General features: G+C 49.6%; 1 protein-coding gene across 1 annotated transcript in view; it reads right to left on the bottom strand.

The window, feature by feature from the left end:
• Positions 1 to 8,199, bottom strand: part of TANGO6 (transport and golgi organization 6 homolog) — a 308,257-nt gene extending 300,058 nt beyond the window's left edge. Inside the window, 2 exon segments of the mRNA XM_029610664.1 lie at positions 362 to 1,008; positions 8,062 to 8,199. Of these exon segments, the coding sequence (XP_029466524.1) occupies positions 362 to 1,008; positions 8,062 to 8,164 (750 nt within the window). The 5' untranslated portion in view covers positions 8,165 to 8,199.
• Positions 8,200 to 15,893: the final 7,694 nt, after the last annotated feature.

Genomic DNA, 15,893 nt, shown 5'->3' on the forward strand with positions numbered 1-15,893 from the left:
ACTCTGTTACAAAATGTATGTTACAACACACATTTATATGGCTTATTCAGTAAATACAAAGTTTATGGAAAAAAATAAAGGAACAAAGAGGTGAGGGGAGGAAACCTGCAGTCCCAGGCTCTTCTGGTAAAGAGAAGACATGGGGAGGAGTGAAAGTGTTCAGGATGGAGAGCAAGTTCAGAGATCCTTCGCTACTAGTCAGTGCCAGAAACAGGTAAATTAGCAATAAGGGTACAGAGAGGTACTAGGGAACCAGATGCTCATGGCAGAGTTTATAGAAAGGAATGATTGAGACACAATAACTGTCAAGGGGACACAGAAGAAAAAGGAAAGGAGAGGAGAGCCCTAATGCAAAGCATACCAGCAGTCCTTCCTCTAGCCTTTGGTCAGCCTTTGTTCTGGAGGGGCAGAAGCCCAGTTGGCACAACCCTGCCATGATGTCCCCAAGATGGCGAGTGAGGAGTAGGTTCCCCAGCGAGGGGTGCTGAGAGATGTCCAGCAGTATGGTGCAGCTGATAAACAGCCTACGTGCTGTGTCACAGGAATCACATGACACTGCATCTTCCACCACTGCACCAAATTCTGACCTGCGCCTCAGGGGAATACCAACACCAGGCAAAAGATACGGGCAAATGCCCAGAGTAACCACAAACTCCAATGCAGACTGAAAGGTCTTCTGCTGGGAGACGCTGAGGGTGTCAGGCGACAGGGCAGGAGCAGCTTCAGCAGTTCGCAGATTTGGTTTAGTTGGCTGGAAGGATGCTACTAACTGAACCATGCACTGTCTCAGGCAGAGCAGCAAGAGCAGGGTTTCAGATGTGAACTTCCAGGTGACATCTGGAGAGCTCTCCAGCCACTTTGTGCCCTTTGCCACTCTCTCTCGCAGACTCCACAGCTCCTTCCATTCAGATGCATGTTCAAATTTCTTTTCCAGTGATAACAGGTTGGATTTAAATGTTTCCAGCAGGATTGCTTGCTTTTTGGCATGCTGTAATGATGGGCCCTTTTCTACAACAGGAAATAAACAATCATAAAATAAAATAAATAAACAAATCATCATAAGAAGGCACTCAACTAGTATCCCTATCAACTTGTGATATTTTACAGCAGGACATACTAGCATTCACCAGCACACATGACATGTTTACAGCAGGACACACTGGAGTAATCAAACTCTTGAGCATGTTTACAGCTGGTCACTCCAGAATAATGTGACCTCAGGGCATGTTTACAGTACTGACTTGATTGAAAAGAACTTTCAATCTCGCCTTGATATGTTGCCTGTACATATTACAGCCTATGAACTCCACAAGGAGGCTGTTTTTTGCATAATTCAAATATTTAAGAGCACTAGCAGTAAATTTGAGACGCAGATCACAACTGGCAAACGCTAGTTTACAAGTGAGGTTCATTCTTGTCATATTATGCAAAAAAGGAAAATTATGTTCTTACCTGATAATTTTCGTTCCTGTAGTACCAAGGATCAGTCCAGACTGCTGGGTTATGCCTCCCCTCCGGCAGATGGAGTCAGAGAGAAAAACTGAACGCACCCCCTAGATATACTGGTGCGCCACCTGCCATCCTTCAGTATAAAGTATAACAAAGCAGAAGAAAGCAAAACAAATCCTCCGCCAACTTAGCCACGAATGAAACCATGGCAACTGTCTAGATCAAATAGTTAAACTCTCACATGCCAGAACTTGGCACATATTAACAAAATTTTCAAAAAGGCAACACCCTCTAAAATCAAAGGAAAGGGATAGGCACCTACCTTGTTGAACTATGGTAAAGAAACCGGTTATCGGAGCGGACTCTCATGACAGTCAAAACCGGGCGGGCGTCTGGACTGATCCTTGGTACTACAGGAACGAAAATTATCAGGTAAGAACATAATTTTCCTTTCCCTGTACGTACCAGGATCAGTCCAGACTGCTGGGATGTACCCAAGCCTCCTTAATTGGGGTGGGATCCAGAGAGTCCCGCTCGAATGACACTGCTGCCAAAGGAATCAGCTGATGTACCGTCAACATCAAGCCGATAATGTCGAGCGAAGATATGCAATGACTTCCACGTGGCTGCTCTGCAAATCTCCTGGCTAGAAACCAAACTACTTTCTGCCCAGGAAGTAGCCTGAGAACGCAGAGAGTGCGCCTTGAGCCCCTCAGGAACAGACTTACCACAGCCAATATACGTGAATGCGATCGAACTCTTCAGCCAACGAGCAATAGTTGCTTTGGACGCCTGTAGGCCCTTCTTGGGCCCCTGCCACAGGACAAACAAGTGATCCGACCGTCTGAATGCATTAGTTACCTCCAAATACCTCATGAGCACTCGCCGCACATCTAGACGCTTCAAGTCGGACCCGTGCGAAGACTTTAGGTCCGACTCTGAGAATGAAGGTAATTCTACTGTCTGATTAAGGTGAAAAGCCGATACCACCTTCGGTAAGAACGACGGGACCGTACGGAGTGACACGCCGGCACTCGAAATCCGTAAGAACGGATTCCTGCACGAAAGTGCCTGGAGTTCCGACACCCGACGGGCTGACGCAATTGCCACTAGGAACACGGTTTTGAGCGTGAGATCCTTTAGCGACGCCCTCCTGAGGGGCTCAAAGGGGGCCTTGACGAGACCTTTGAGCATCAAATTCAAACTCCAGGAAGGACAAGGGGTTGAAATGGTGGACGCAAGTTCAGAACGCCCCGCAAAAAACGAGCTACATCCGGGTGGACGGCGAGCGAGTACCCGTCCACTTTGCCCCTCAAACAGCCCAGGACCGCCACCTGAACCCTCAGAGAACTGTAAGCTAACCCCTTTTTTAAACCCGTCTGCAAGAACGTAAGGATATCCCCTACCGAGGCCCTTCGCGGCGGGAGTTTAGATGCAGCGCACCAGGAGTCAAACACCTTCCACTCTGGCGTAGGCTAGCGTAGTGGAGGGTCTGCGCGCCCGAAGGAGAGTGGAAATGACAGGTTCTGAGTATCCTTTCCTCCTTAACTGCCGCCTCTCATAAGCCAAGCCGCCAGACAGAAGCAGTCCACCAGATCGAAAAATACGGGTCCCTGCCGAAGCAGGTGGTGAAGATGACCCAATCTGAGAGGACTGTCCTGTGCCAGGTTGACAAGATCCGCAAACCACGGTCTTCTTGGCCACTCTGGAGCCACTAGAATCACTGGACCTCGATGGGATTCTATGCGTCTTAACACCTTTCCTATTAGGGGCCACGGGGGAAACACATAGAGGAGGATGTGCCGAGGCCATGGAAGCACCAGGGCATCCACCCCCTCGCCGTCGACTGAAGAAACGTGCCGCCTGCGCATTCTGCCGAGTCGCCATCAGGTCCAGATGCGGAGTTCCCCATCGTCGGGTGATGAGGCTTATTGCCTCGGCTGAGAGCTCCCACTCTCCGGGATCCAAGTATTGACGACTGAGATAATCCGCTTGTACGTTGTCGACGCCCGCTATGTGGGTAGCCGCTATGCGGGATAGGTGACGTTCCGCCCAGGACATCAACCGCGACGCTTCGTCCGCCACCGGCCGACTTCTTGTGCCGCCCTGACGATTTATATACGCTACCGTGGTTGCGTTGTCCGATAGAACTCGCACCGCCCGACCTCGAACCAACGGAAGAAGGTGGCGTAAGGCGAGCCGTACCGCTCTGGTCTCTAGACGGTTGATGGACCAAGCTGCCTGAAGAGGGGTCCACAGCCCTTGCACCGCGCGGGACTGACAGACCGCTCCCCAGCCTGTCAAACTGGCATCCGTCGTCACTACGATCCACGGGGGCGGCTCTAGGTCCACCCCCTGCAATAAATTGTTTGGGATCAACCACCAAGCCAAACTGGACCGAGCCGGCTCCAACAGCGGCAATTGGACACCGTAATCCTCCGATTTCTGGTCCCAGCGGGAGAGGAGAGCTCGCTGTAAAGGACGCATATGAGCAAAGGCCCACGGCACCATTTCCAGAGTAGAAACCATATGTCCAATGACTTGTAAGTAATCCCAAGCCGTAGGTAACGGTAGAGCTAGCAAGGTCTGCACCTGAAACATCAGGTTCTCTAGGTGCTGCTGCGTGAGGAATACTTTGCCCTCTAAGGTATCGAAGCGCCCCCCCAAAAATTCCAACTGTTGACTCGGGACCAACTGGCTTTTCGCAAAGTTGATGACCCAACCTAGCGATTGAAGTTGCTGCACGACCGACTGGACTGCTCGTCGGCACGCCTCTTCCGACTTCGCCCGGATGAGCCAATCGTCCAAATAGGGATGCACCAGAATTCCTTGACGTCGCAGATAGGCTGCAACTACGACGAGAACCTTGGTGAATACTCTCGGGGCCGTGGCTAGCCCGAACGGAAGGGCGCAAAACTGGAAGTGCTCCCCCAGAACTGTGAATCTGAGGTACCTCTGGTGACGTTCCCTGATCCCGATATGAAGGTACGCCTCGGCCAGATCCAAAGAAGCCAAAAATTCTCCCCTGTGGACGGCCGCAATAACAGACCTTAGCGTTTCCATCCGAAACCGGGGAACCCGCAATGCCTTGTTCACTTTTTTTAAATCCAAAATTGGGCGAAACGTACCTTCCTTCTTCGGGACCAGAAAGTAAATGGAATACCTGCCTGTTCTGGTCTCCTCCGGAGGAACCGGCAATATCGCCCCCAGAGACCGTAACCTGTGCACCGTGTGGGCGATAACCTGCCGCTTCTCCTGAGGACTGCAGGGAGAGACCATAAAAAGATCCCGGAGGGGCCGAGCAAATTCCAACTCGTAGCCATAACGAACTACGTCGAGAACCCACTGATCCGACGTGACCTTGACCCATTCCTCCCAAAACTGGGACAAGCGACCTCCGATGCAGGGGAGGGAGGAATGGGCCTGCGCACCTTCATTGCGAAGGCTTGCCGGTGGACAGGTTCTGCGAGGATCCCAGACGCTGTGGCCGCCTGCCTCGAAAGGAAGGAGACCAAGGCTGAGACCTGGGAACCTGCTGTTTCTGTGGGAAAGGAGCCCCCCTTCCCATACGGAACCGGCGTTGTCCCCGAAAGCGGGATCGTACATTCCCAAAAGAATGAAACGAACGGGGCCTGTCCTCCAGTAACTTATACACTTTGTTCTCCCCCAAGTCTTTGATGAGCTGATCCAGCTCCTCCCCAAACAGCAACTTCCCCTTGAAGGGAAAAGATGCGAGGTGCGACTTTGACGAGGCATCCGCCGACCAACGCCTAAGCCAGAGTAAACGCCGAGCAGCGACCGCCGATGACATAGTGTGGGCCGAGGTTCGCAACAAATCATACAAGGCATCCGCCGTGTAAGCAACCGCTGCCTCCACACAGTTAGCCTGCTCAGCCTCGGCTGGTGGTAGCTCCTGTGTGGTAAGCAATTGTTGAACCCAGCGGAGAGTAGCGCGCTGAACCATACTGCTACATGCCGCTGCTCGGACCCCCAATGCCGCTATCTCAAAGATGCGCTTTAACAGCACTTCTAACTTTCTGTCTTGGAGATCCTTCAAAGCTACCCCCTCCTGTGACAGGTATGGTAGTATGCTTAACTACAGCCGTCACCGCAGAGTCCACGGCGGGGACCTTAAAAATATCCAAAGAATCTGCAGGCAGGGGATATAATTTATTCATGGCCCTGCTGACTCTCAGTGATGCCTCCGGCACCTCCCATTCTTTGGATACTAGCTGTAAAACCTTGGCATGTAAGGGAAAAGACTGTGGGGGGGCCCTCAAACCTGCCATAGCTATGTCCCCCGTGGAAGTGTCAGTGTCCTGCTGTGGCGCTGGGATCTCTAACTCCTTCAAAACATGAAGGATTAAAAAGTTAAGCTCGTCTTTGCTAAACAGGCGCAGAATCTGGGGGTCATCGCCTTCGAGCGCACCCGGAGCGTCAGAGACCTCTGTCCCCGTACCATCCGGAGATCCCGTGCCATCCGGAGATCCCTGGGTGAGATCCGGAGCTACCGGACCCCCCTTGCCTCCTAATGAATAAAGTCTGGTTGCATCTGAACCCCCCGTGTTGTCCCGAGACCCAGACCTGCCCCGCTCAGGAGAGATTCTGCCCCGCTCAGGAGAGACTCTGGGAACCTTAGGGGGAGTGGGTTCATCCGGCTCCCAACCTGCCTCCGCGTCTAAAAATGCCTGATGCATCAACAGGACAAATTTTGAAGAAAAAGGCACTTTCCTTTTGGAGCCCCCCGCGGGCTGGACCCGGGGGGGAGGGGCCGGAGGAGCGTCCAATTCCGATCCACTGCACGGGCTCAATGCAGGAGGAGAGAAATGAGAAGAATCCTCCTCCTCCGATGCCGAATCAGCAGGCTGCCGCGTGGTCAAAATGGCCGCCGGCTCCCTAACAGTGGGGGGCGGGGCTGAGGACCGCGCGGCTGCCAGGCTCCCTGATCGCTCTGAAGAGGGACAAAAAGCTGTGCTGCGGGCTGCGCTCGGCTCCCGGGAGGGTCCCTCGCCCCCTTGAATGCAATGGGAGCAGAGACCCTCCCTGGAGAGTCACGCCCCCGCCTTGCCACAAGCCGTGCAGGCCGAAGCTCGGAGCAGCAAATTCGCGCCAAAAAACAGCAACAGGAAAAAATCGCCGGGTGAAGAAACCTCACCCCCTCCGGAGTCCCTGGTCTGCGCGGCAGGCTAGGGCTACAAGGGACCGCAGCCTGTTACCAACAGGACTTACGGGTCCTCACACTGAAATTAAAATAGCCTTTTATTTATTTTATCTTTTTTTTTTTTTTTTAATAAACAGAAGCCCTCTTCAGGAGAAAAAAACCCCTGGAATAAAGCAGGAACAGGCGGGGGAGGGTGACCGGACCACCGGTAGACTTTCCCCCCGACCAAAGGGACACCAACCGGGAAAATAAAGAAGAGCAAAGCTCTCTCAGCCTGCCTGTATAGGAATAGCACGCTGCGCTGCAAACAGGGAAAAAACAAGAAACTAAAACAGACCCACTTTTTTTTTTTTTTAAACTAAACAGAGAAATAACTAATCGATCTAGACAGTACAAGTCAATAAATTAATAAATGACACCTGAAAAGAGATTTTGTGTCAGGATAGACAGGACTGCAGGTTATGTCTCTCAATCTGCTGGAGTCAGAGGAAATACTGAAGGATGGCAGGTGGCGCACCAGTATATCTAGGGGGTCCGTTCAGTTTTTCTCTCTGACTCCATCTGCTGGAGGGGAGGCATAACCCAGCAGTCTGGACTGATCCTGGTACGTACAGGGAATAGAGAATTATCCCAGCATCAATCAGAATAGTTAGACGCCAGAGCATGTTTATAGCGAGATATACCAGTTCAGTAAGAACCTGGGGGTCTGTTTACAGTATGATACACCAGAATAGTAAAACCAGAGCATATCTGCAATGGCACATAACAGAGCAGTAGGGCCCCCACCCAATGGGCATGTTTAAAGCAGAAGACACCAAAGAACAAGTTTTTGCAGCAGAAGGTACGCAATTATAGTTGGACGAAGTACAGCAACGAGACTCTGGAGTTTGTTTACAGCGAAGGACAATCAGGATGGTTTGAGTCTGCAGCATGTTTACAGCAAGGCGCAGCCTAATGATGAGGTCCTGGGGCAGGTTTACAGCAGGGCCCAGCACAGTAGTAAAACCTCTGGCACAGCAAAGAAATGAGCCCGCGGGGGCGCAAGGCAGTAGAGAACAGTGGAGTCCTGGGCCAGCCACAGGCTTCTATGGATACTCGTTTGCCCTCCCGGATTCCCTCTGCCGTGCTGCAGCGCACACGTGGAGAACTATCAAGAAAGCGGCCCCGGGTCTCCACAACCTCCCTCTCCCCACCGCCAGCCTCACCCGCCGGGCTGACGAGTACAGCCAAAGCCTCGGCCACCACCTCCAGCTTCACGCCTCCAGCCATCGCTCCGCGCCGCACTGCGCCCTACGTCCTTACGTCACCCGGCGGCGCGGCAGCTAGTGTTGTCAGATTTTTCTGCCCGTTGTTGACTTTTCTGCCCGTTGTGCGGGAAAAATATTTTTTGTGCGGTTTGGGTTGAGCGACCAGGCAGCTGCGTGTTAGCAACCCTCTTCTGATGCTGGTACCTTTTTCTTTGCCTCGAGCCCAGCCAGCAGTCGCAGAATGATGACACATTGACAGCAGCCAATCAAAGGTGACAGGAAAAGCATGGCCGATACAGATGAGCATCTTCGCTTTCTGTAACAGAGAACATAAGGCAAAGAGCCAATGTGTGATTGATTGGCCCTCTGTCCACAGAAAACACCTGTTATAGATGAGCAACTCCGCTTGTCCACAGATGGGATTCCCTAGCTGAGAAGTCCAGGAGAAAAGTCCCAGAAGCCCTCAAGGGAGGGCAGGGAAGACAAAAAAGCCAAAAAAGGAGTCAGAAGCAGAATCTTCATGAAGACAATAATGTCTGGCGAACGTGTGGAGGGAGGACCACGTTGCTGTCTTACAGATATTGGCCACTGTGAGCAAGGGCTCACTATGATAAGAAAATGTACAAACTAAGATGTTTTAGCTTTTCTGGGTGTGCCTACTGCTGTGTGACACCCGTACTTGCAAGTTCGTGAAAGAAAATAAATATATATTGTTTCACCAAACATTTTGTGTTCACTATATACTTTTCTGAGAAGGCGCAGTACCACTTCTTAAGCCACCCTGATAGGAGCAGAATGAAGAAAAGCAGTGGTGAGCCATGACGCAGCTAGGAGAAGAGTGAGCAAAAGTAGAGTAACAGAAACTAATACAAGAAAGAAGCTAAGGAGGCAGAGTTTGAGAACAGGAGAACCAGGTCTATTAAGGTTGTAGACCACAAATAGCTGAGAATACTGTCTGGAGGCCTGGGTGTGCTGGAGATAGATTCTGATAGCACAAATACGGTCCAGAGTATGAAGATATGCATCTACTGAAGTATGCAGAGGAGGTGAAAACACAGGCAAAGATATTAAGAACATAAGAAAATGCCATACTGGGGTCAGACCAAGGGTCCATCAAGCCCAGCATCCTGCTTCCAACAGTGGCCAATCCAGGCCATAAGAACCTGGCAAGTAAAACTTGGATGCCATCTTTGTCAGGAACCTCAGAGAACTCATAAGACCACCTTGTCTGGAAAGAACTGCAGGTACAGAGGATAAATCATTAGGGTTCCCAACTGTCCAGTTTTGGACTGGACAGCCAGGTTTTCAGGCATTCTGTACAGTATCCAGTCAGAAGTGCCAACCGGATGCTAAATGACCGGTTTTGCAGGTGAATTCTTTTTCCCCCACAGCCTCAGAGAAAGAGAAAAGCAGGTTGGAGCCTATCGGAGAAGAGCTGTGCTGTAGCCCTGCTTCCTTTCCCATGCTGTGATTGGACAGCAAAGGGAGACGAGGTGGTGCACAGCACAGCCCTCAGCTCCCAGTGGTTCTGCATATGCATAGATACACTGTTGAGGCAGTCACTGACAGGATCTAACATTTATGCAAACGAGGGAGTACCATTCCCCTACCCCACCCCAGCCCCCAGTCCTCAAGTATTCAGTCCTGGTCTCTGGAAACGTTGGCAACCCTATAAATCACCAATGCCTGAAGTTCACTGATCCCGCAAGCTGAAATCACCACAGTGAGACAATTTTCTAAGTGAAGAAGCTGGGCAAGGCAGACTCCAAGGCTGCCTTGCCCAGCTGCCTTGCCCAGCCTTGTCCAAGGCTGGACTGCATTACTTGCCCTTAAAGGAAGGGCAAGTAATGCAGTCCAGCACAAATGAGAGATCCCATTCAACCAAGGGATGAAGGAGGTTTAACACTGAAAAATCCCTTTATTAACTGGGAGACCACAGGTTGCTAGGAAATATTTATTTATTTAACGTTTTTATATACCGACATTCGTTAGTAACATCACATCGGTTTCCGGAGAACAAAAATGCTGTTGCAATCCTGCCCGCGAGGAGCGAGGGCAGGCTCTTACCGTCTCACAGCCAGTCGGGCTGCTGACGCTGCTGCTTCTCTTTCTCCCTGAATTAGCTGGGGCTGTCCCCGCAGCTGTTGCCATGCGGCCGGCTCCTCTGCTCCTGTTTCTGCCTTCCCCCGATGTTCTGCTGCGATCCCGGGACCTTTCAGCCAGCAGGGAGGCCGTCCTTGCCGGTGCCTGCTTCAGCCCGGGTCCTTGCCTGGCAGGGAAGCCGTCCCTGCCGGTTCCTGCAGCCTGCTACAGCTCTCTACTCTGCCTGCAGTCTTACCTTTCCTCCTGGGTCTGTCTTCACGGCATGGAGCCGTTCCTGCAGTCAGCCCTTCTCCTGCTTCCTGCTTCAGTCTTTGCAGCTCTCTGTTCTCCCTGCCGGTGCCTGCAGCCAGCCTTACCTTTCTCTGCTTCTTCCTGCTTCAGTCCTTGCGGCTGGGAGCTGCTCCAGTCCAGGGCTGCTCCGCGGCTTCCTTGGGCCCTCCACGTGGCTGAGGACGCCACCAGCTTCCAGCTCTTCTCTCCAGCCTCCTAGGGCGCGAGCGCGCGCCTCTCTGCTCCTCTTCAAGGGCCAGCCAGGTGTGGCCCCCTGCTGACCCCTCCCTGGGCGTTGTCCACCTCAGCTCTACTAAAGGGCTCAGCGTTCGGTCTGTCGTTGCCTTCGCAAGGAGTTAGTCACTCCTGAGATCCTTCGCTCCAGGAAGTCGTCCGTGTTCCAGCACTTCTGCAAGGTCCTATGTTTCTTGTTCTCTGTCGGAGCTCCTCGTCCAATCCTGATGTCTGCCTGCCGTTCCAGTCCCAAGGTCTGTCTCTCGATCCAGTACTTGTGTTCCAGTCCTGATGTTCCTGCTGTTCCAGATGTCCATGTTCCAGCCCTGAGGTGTGTCTCCTGTTCCAGTATCTGTGTTCCAGTCCTGATGTTCCTGCTGTCCTTGTTCCAGCCCTGAGGTCTGTCTTAATCCTTGTTCCTGATCCTGATGCTTTAACCTGCCTTGAGCTGCCAGGAGTGCAGCGTATCCTTGCCTTGAGCTGCCAGGAGTGCAGCAAACCTGCTTCCTTTTTCCTGTGCTCTCCCGCTCTCAGCTTGGTCTGCGACCAGCCTTCTAGGGCTGAGTAGGGCGCGCATGAGGCAGGGTGGTCCGCGACTCAGTCCCGTGGGTGGTCTGAGTAGGGCGCCCTGAGGGACAGTGCCCATGTCTTCCTTCAGCCCTCATTCCTGAGTCCACCTCCGTGCATCCAGTACCTCGTCCTGAGTCCACGTCTGTTCCTGAGTCCACGTCTATGCATCCTGCACCTTGTTCCTGAGTCCACGTCTAAGCCTGAGTCCACGTCATTCCTGAGTCTCGTCTGAATCCATGTTCCAGTCTTCGCTGCTCTGGCCTCCCGCTTCGTGCCCTACCCTGCGGCAGGTCCGAAAGGGCTGGGAACGGTCGGAGGACTGTTCACAAGACCAACATTGCGTTGTTGGGTCTTCCGAAGCGTGCAGGTCCGGAGGAGGGCCTGTCTTCCAGTCTTCACTCCAGCTTGCCTCCGTCCAGCCCTTGCTCGGGCATGCCACGCCTCCCGCGGCACCTCTCCAGACCCCTCTGGCGTCGAGCCTCGGCCCAAGGACACACACATCTCCCAGGAGTGGGATCGCTCTCCTAGCGCTCCACAACAAATGCAGCATAAGGGCTTTACAATAAAACAGATTTTGAACCGGGGAGGGGAGAAACTAAATAGGAGAAGGTAGGAGGGGGGAGGGGATTAGTGTAGGAAGGGAGAGGGAAGGGACGAAACTATGATAGAGAGGAGAGGGGGGAAGCTGTAAATACATGGGGGGTGTTAAGGAATATTACAATAATCACCTTAAAATATATTGATTGTTAATATATTTATATTTATATATGTTTATATATTATATGTTTATATATTTATATATGTTTATATATATATTTATATATGTTAATATATTTATATATAAAATATATTGATAAAATATATTGATTGTGATTATCTTGTATCTGATCGATTGATTATAATTATCATTAATTTAATTATTAGTTCTTAATTTTGTTTTTAATTTGTTCTTAATTGATTTATTATGTACACCTGATTTCGTTCTCATATTGACTGTAAAGCTTGTTGCTGATTTACTGTTTATTATGAACCGAGGTGATGTTATTAACGTGCCGCGGTATATAAAAATTTCGAAATAAATAAATAAATAAAATTATGTACAAACAGTAGAATCGCCTTAAAATTATGTACAATCATTAGTTATATGGTACTAATGTCGAGCGGGATATGTAAGATACTGGTAACACACAGGAGATATGTATTGGATTAAGTAATAGTACATAACAAGCAAGAGAATTTAAATATTACAAATAATTCAGAAAGTTCAAAGCTTTGCATGGTACAGTAGAGAATTGTGAAAAATTGAGGGATGTGGGGTTATGAGGGTATCAAGGGTAGGCTTGCTTGAACAACCAAGTTTGGAGTTTTTGCTTAAATTTTTTTGGACAAAGTTCTTGGTGTAAATGGGTGGGCATGGAGTTCCATAGCACCGGTCCTGCAATGGATAGTGCGTGTTCCTTCGTGGAAGTGAGCTGTGTGAGTTTAGGGGAAGGTGTGTGTAGTGTTGCAAGATACTGTGTTCTGGTGGGTCTAGTGGAGGAGCGCAACTGTAAGGAATCGTTGAACCAGTACATACTTGGGTTGTGGATAGCTTAGTGAATGAGTGAGAGTGTCATGAAGTGGATCCTGGAGGAGATAGGAAGCCAGTGGAGTTGTTTAAGAATAGGGGTTATATGCTTTTTTTTCTGTGGGTGCTGGTCAGTATGCTTGCTGCGGCATTTTGTAGCAATTGTAGAGGGGCGATAGTGTTTTTAGGAAGGCCTAGGAGTAGGGCGTTTGAGTAGTCAAGTTTAGACAGGATGAGAGACTATAGTACTGATCTGAAGTCGTTGAGGTGCAGAAGGAGCTTTAGTTTTTTCAGTGTGTGCAGCTTGAAATAGCATTCTCTTAATGTTGAGTTGATAAATTTTTTTAGGTTAAATTGGGTGTCGAGGGTGACGCCTAGGTCCCGTACGTGTTGTGAAAAGGAGGGGAGGGAGGGGGTGTTGAGATTGTGGTGTTGGGGTGCAATGATCATGAGTTCTGTTTTATTGGTGTTTAGAGCTAGGTTGAGTTTTGAAAGGAGGTGGTTGATGGAGGAAAGGGCACTTTCCCATGTTTTAAGAGCATTGGATAGGATGTCGGTGACAGGTATGAGGATTTGCACATCACTGGCGTATATGAAATGCGGGAGGTTGAGATCTGAGAGGAGATGGCAGAGGGGCAGGAGGTAAATGTTGAAAAGTGTGGAAGATAGCGAGGAGCCTTGCGGCACACCTCGCATTATGTTGATTGCCCTGGATTCATAATTTCCTATTTTGACTTTGAATTGTCTGTTGCTGAGATAAGATTTGAACCAGAGGAGAGGGATCCCTGAGATGCCAATTTCAGATAGCCTGTCGATTAAAATACTGTGGCTAATGGTATCGAAGGCTGCAGATATGTCTAGTAGAGCTAATATGTATGTTTGGCCCTTGTTGAAGCCTTTGAGGATGTAATCAGAAAGGGAGGTAAGGAGTGTTTCCATACTGAAATGTTTACGGAAGCCGTGTTGGGATGAGAAAAGAAAGTGGTGTTCAAGGTAGTCAGTTAATTGCTGGTTGACGGTCTTTTCAAGAATTTTTGCTATGAAAGGTAAATTGGAAATGGGGCGGTAGTTGGCCAGGTCTAAGGGGTCGAGTTTCAGTCTCTTTAGTATTGGTTTTACAATAGCTTGTTTGAGTGGGTTAGGTACGTTTCCAAGGGTCATAGATTTATTATGGGTTGGGAAATTGTGTTGGGGATAGATAAGAGGGCTTTGGTGGGGACCGTGTCTGACGGATGTGTGGAGGATCTCATTTTCTTTAGTATAGATTCTATCTCTGTGGAAGCGGTTGTCTCAAAAGTGCTAAAGTTAACATTAGAATTTTTAGGGGAGGTTTTGATGGGTGATGTAGAGGTGGGAAAGCGAGTTGTGAGGTTAGTTATCTTATCGTGGAAATAATGTGCAAGTTCTTCACATTTTGTTTTGGCTTCTTCGCCGGGTATAGAGTTTAGTGCAGTTTTAGTTAGATCTGAGACGAATGAGAAAAGGGCTTTGGGGTTGAATTGAAGGTTATGTATTCTTTGGGTATAGAAGTCTCGTTTAGTTTTAAGTGTGTTCTCTCGGTAGGTATGTAGGAGGGTTTTATAGCTTGCTAATTGTGTTGGGGAGAGATCTATGTACCATTTCTTTTCTTGTGTTCTAAGGTTGTGCTTCATGGCTTTTAGTTCAGGCATGTACCATGGCTTTTTAGTGTTTTGTGAGGGGTTTATTTCTTTTGTTATTAAAGGGCATATCTTGTTTGCGATATTGTTGGTGAGGAGATTCCAGGAGGAAAGGGCAGATTCGGGATCAGTTAAGTCTAGTTTATTAAGATCATCGGAGAGGGCATCTGTTAGGTCATCTCTTGGGCAAGGTTTTCTGAATTGGATGGTTGTTTTGTGCTGGAATGAGTGAGTGTGTTTTTTATGGAACAGTTTGCTTTGATGAGGAAGTGGTCGGACCAGGATACTAGAGTGTATGTGGGAGTGTCTGGGTGGAGTAAGGAATTAGTGAAGATTAAATCGAGGGAGTGGCCTGCTTTGTGGGTGGGGTTTGTTATAATCTGTTGGAAGCCCATGGCCTTAAAGGAGATCAGAAGTGATTCGCAGGTGGGTGATAGTGGAAGGGTATCAATGTGGAGATTAAAATCTCAGAGGACAATGGCAGGTATGTCAAGTGAGATATTCGTAGCGATGAATTCAATGAGAGGGGATGTGTTCGCATCTAGGGTTCCTGGTGGGGTGTAGACTAAACAAATTTACAGTTGTGGAGACTTGAAAAGCCCAATTTCATATTTGGGTGGGAGGTTGACTGGTTGCTGTGTCAACTTAAGGTCTTTTTTTGCTGCAAGGAGGCCGCCGCCTCTTTTTTTTTGGTCTGGGTATAGAGAAGATGTCATACGCATGGATGGGGAGTTGGTTTAGTAGGACTGTATTGGTATCTTTGAGCTAAGTCTCCATTATGGCGCAGATGTCTGGTTTCTCATCGAGGAGTAAGTCATTGAGAATAGGGTTTTTTTTGGCTAAAGACTGAGAGTTAAACAGAAGCATGGTGAGTGCTGTGATGCCAAGGAATTATGTAAGAGGAGTTAGCATGATTGGTAGGAGTGATCTGGGGTGATGGTATGAGTGGATATGGATGGGTGCGTTGTGCTTGTTTAAGTGTAAGTATCGGGTGTGCCAGCATACTGCAAGAGCAGAGGGGCTATTGGGAATTTGTAGCTGTTGGAAATTCAGATTCAAAGCAAAGGTGTATAGATGGGAGAGAGGGTAGGGGGGTTGGTTTGGGAGCGAATGAATGCTTTGGAACGAGGAGAGCAAAATGTATAAGATGGGGAGTGATAGCTAGAAAGGGTTAGGTTAAGGAATTCCGTGCGGGAAAGGGAAGTAAAAGTTGGATAAGGGCTTGATTGGGGATTAAGAGAACTGTGCCGATCTTGACGCACTCTGAGTTATTTCCGAATTTCAGAGAAGATAATGAGGGGTGGAGGGAATGCTATAGGGTGACACAAAAGGGGACAAAGGAACATAATATGGAACTAAGATTCTAATGAGGCAGAAAGTGGGTAGAGAGTTGTGGGGTGAAGGAGGGGGTGGGACGATTATATGGAGGTGGCAGGGCAGGGTAATGGGGGAAGGTAGCAGGACTGAACAGCGCAAACGGAGGCGGGGACAGAGGTACAAGCAGTGGGGGGAGAGGTATGTAGAGGAAGACAGATGGATGAGGGGGGAGGGGAGGGGTAGCACAAAGGGGCGCACTAAGGGGGAATGCCCCTTAGGTCGCTAAGGGGAGAGGCTGCTCACCGGCCCTGAATTTA

The sequence above is a fragment of the Rhinatrema bivittatum genome, chromosome 7, assembly GCF_901001135.1.
Source record: "Rhinatrema bivittatum chromosome 7, aRhiBiv1.1, whole genome shotgun sequence".
In the NCBI taxonomy this organism is placed as follows: Eukaryota; Metazoa; Chordata; class Amphibia; order Gymnophiona; family Rhinatrematidae; genus Rhinatrema; species Rhinatrema bivittatum.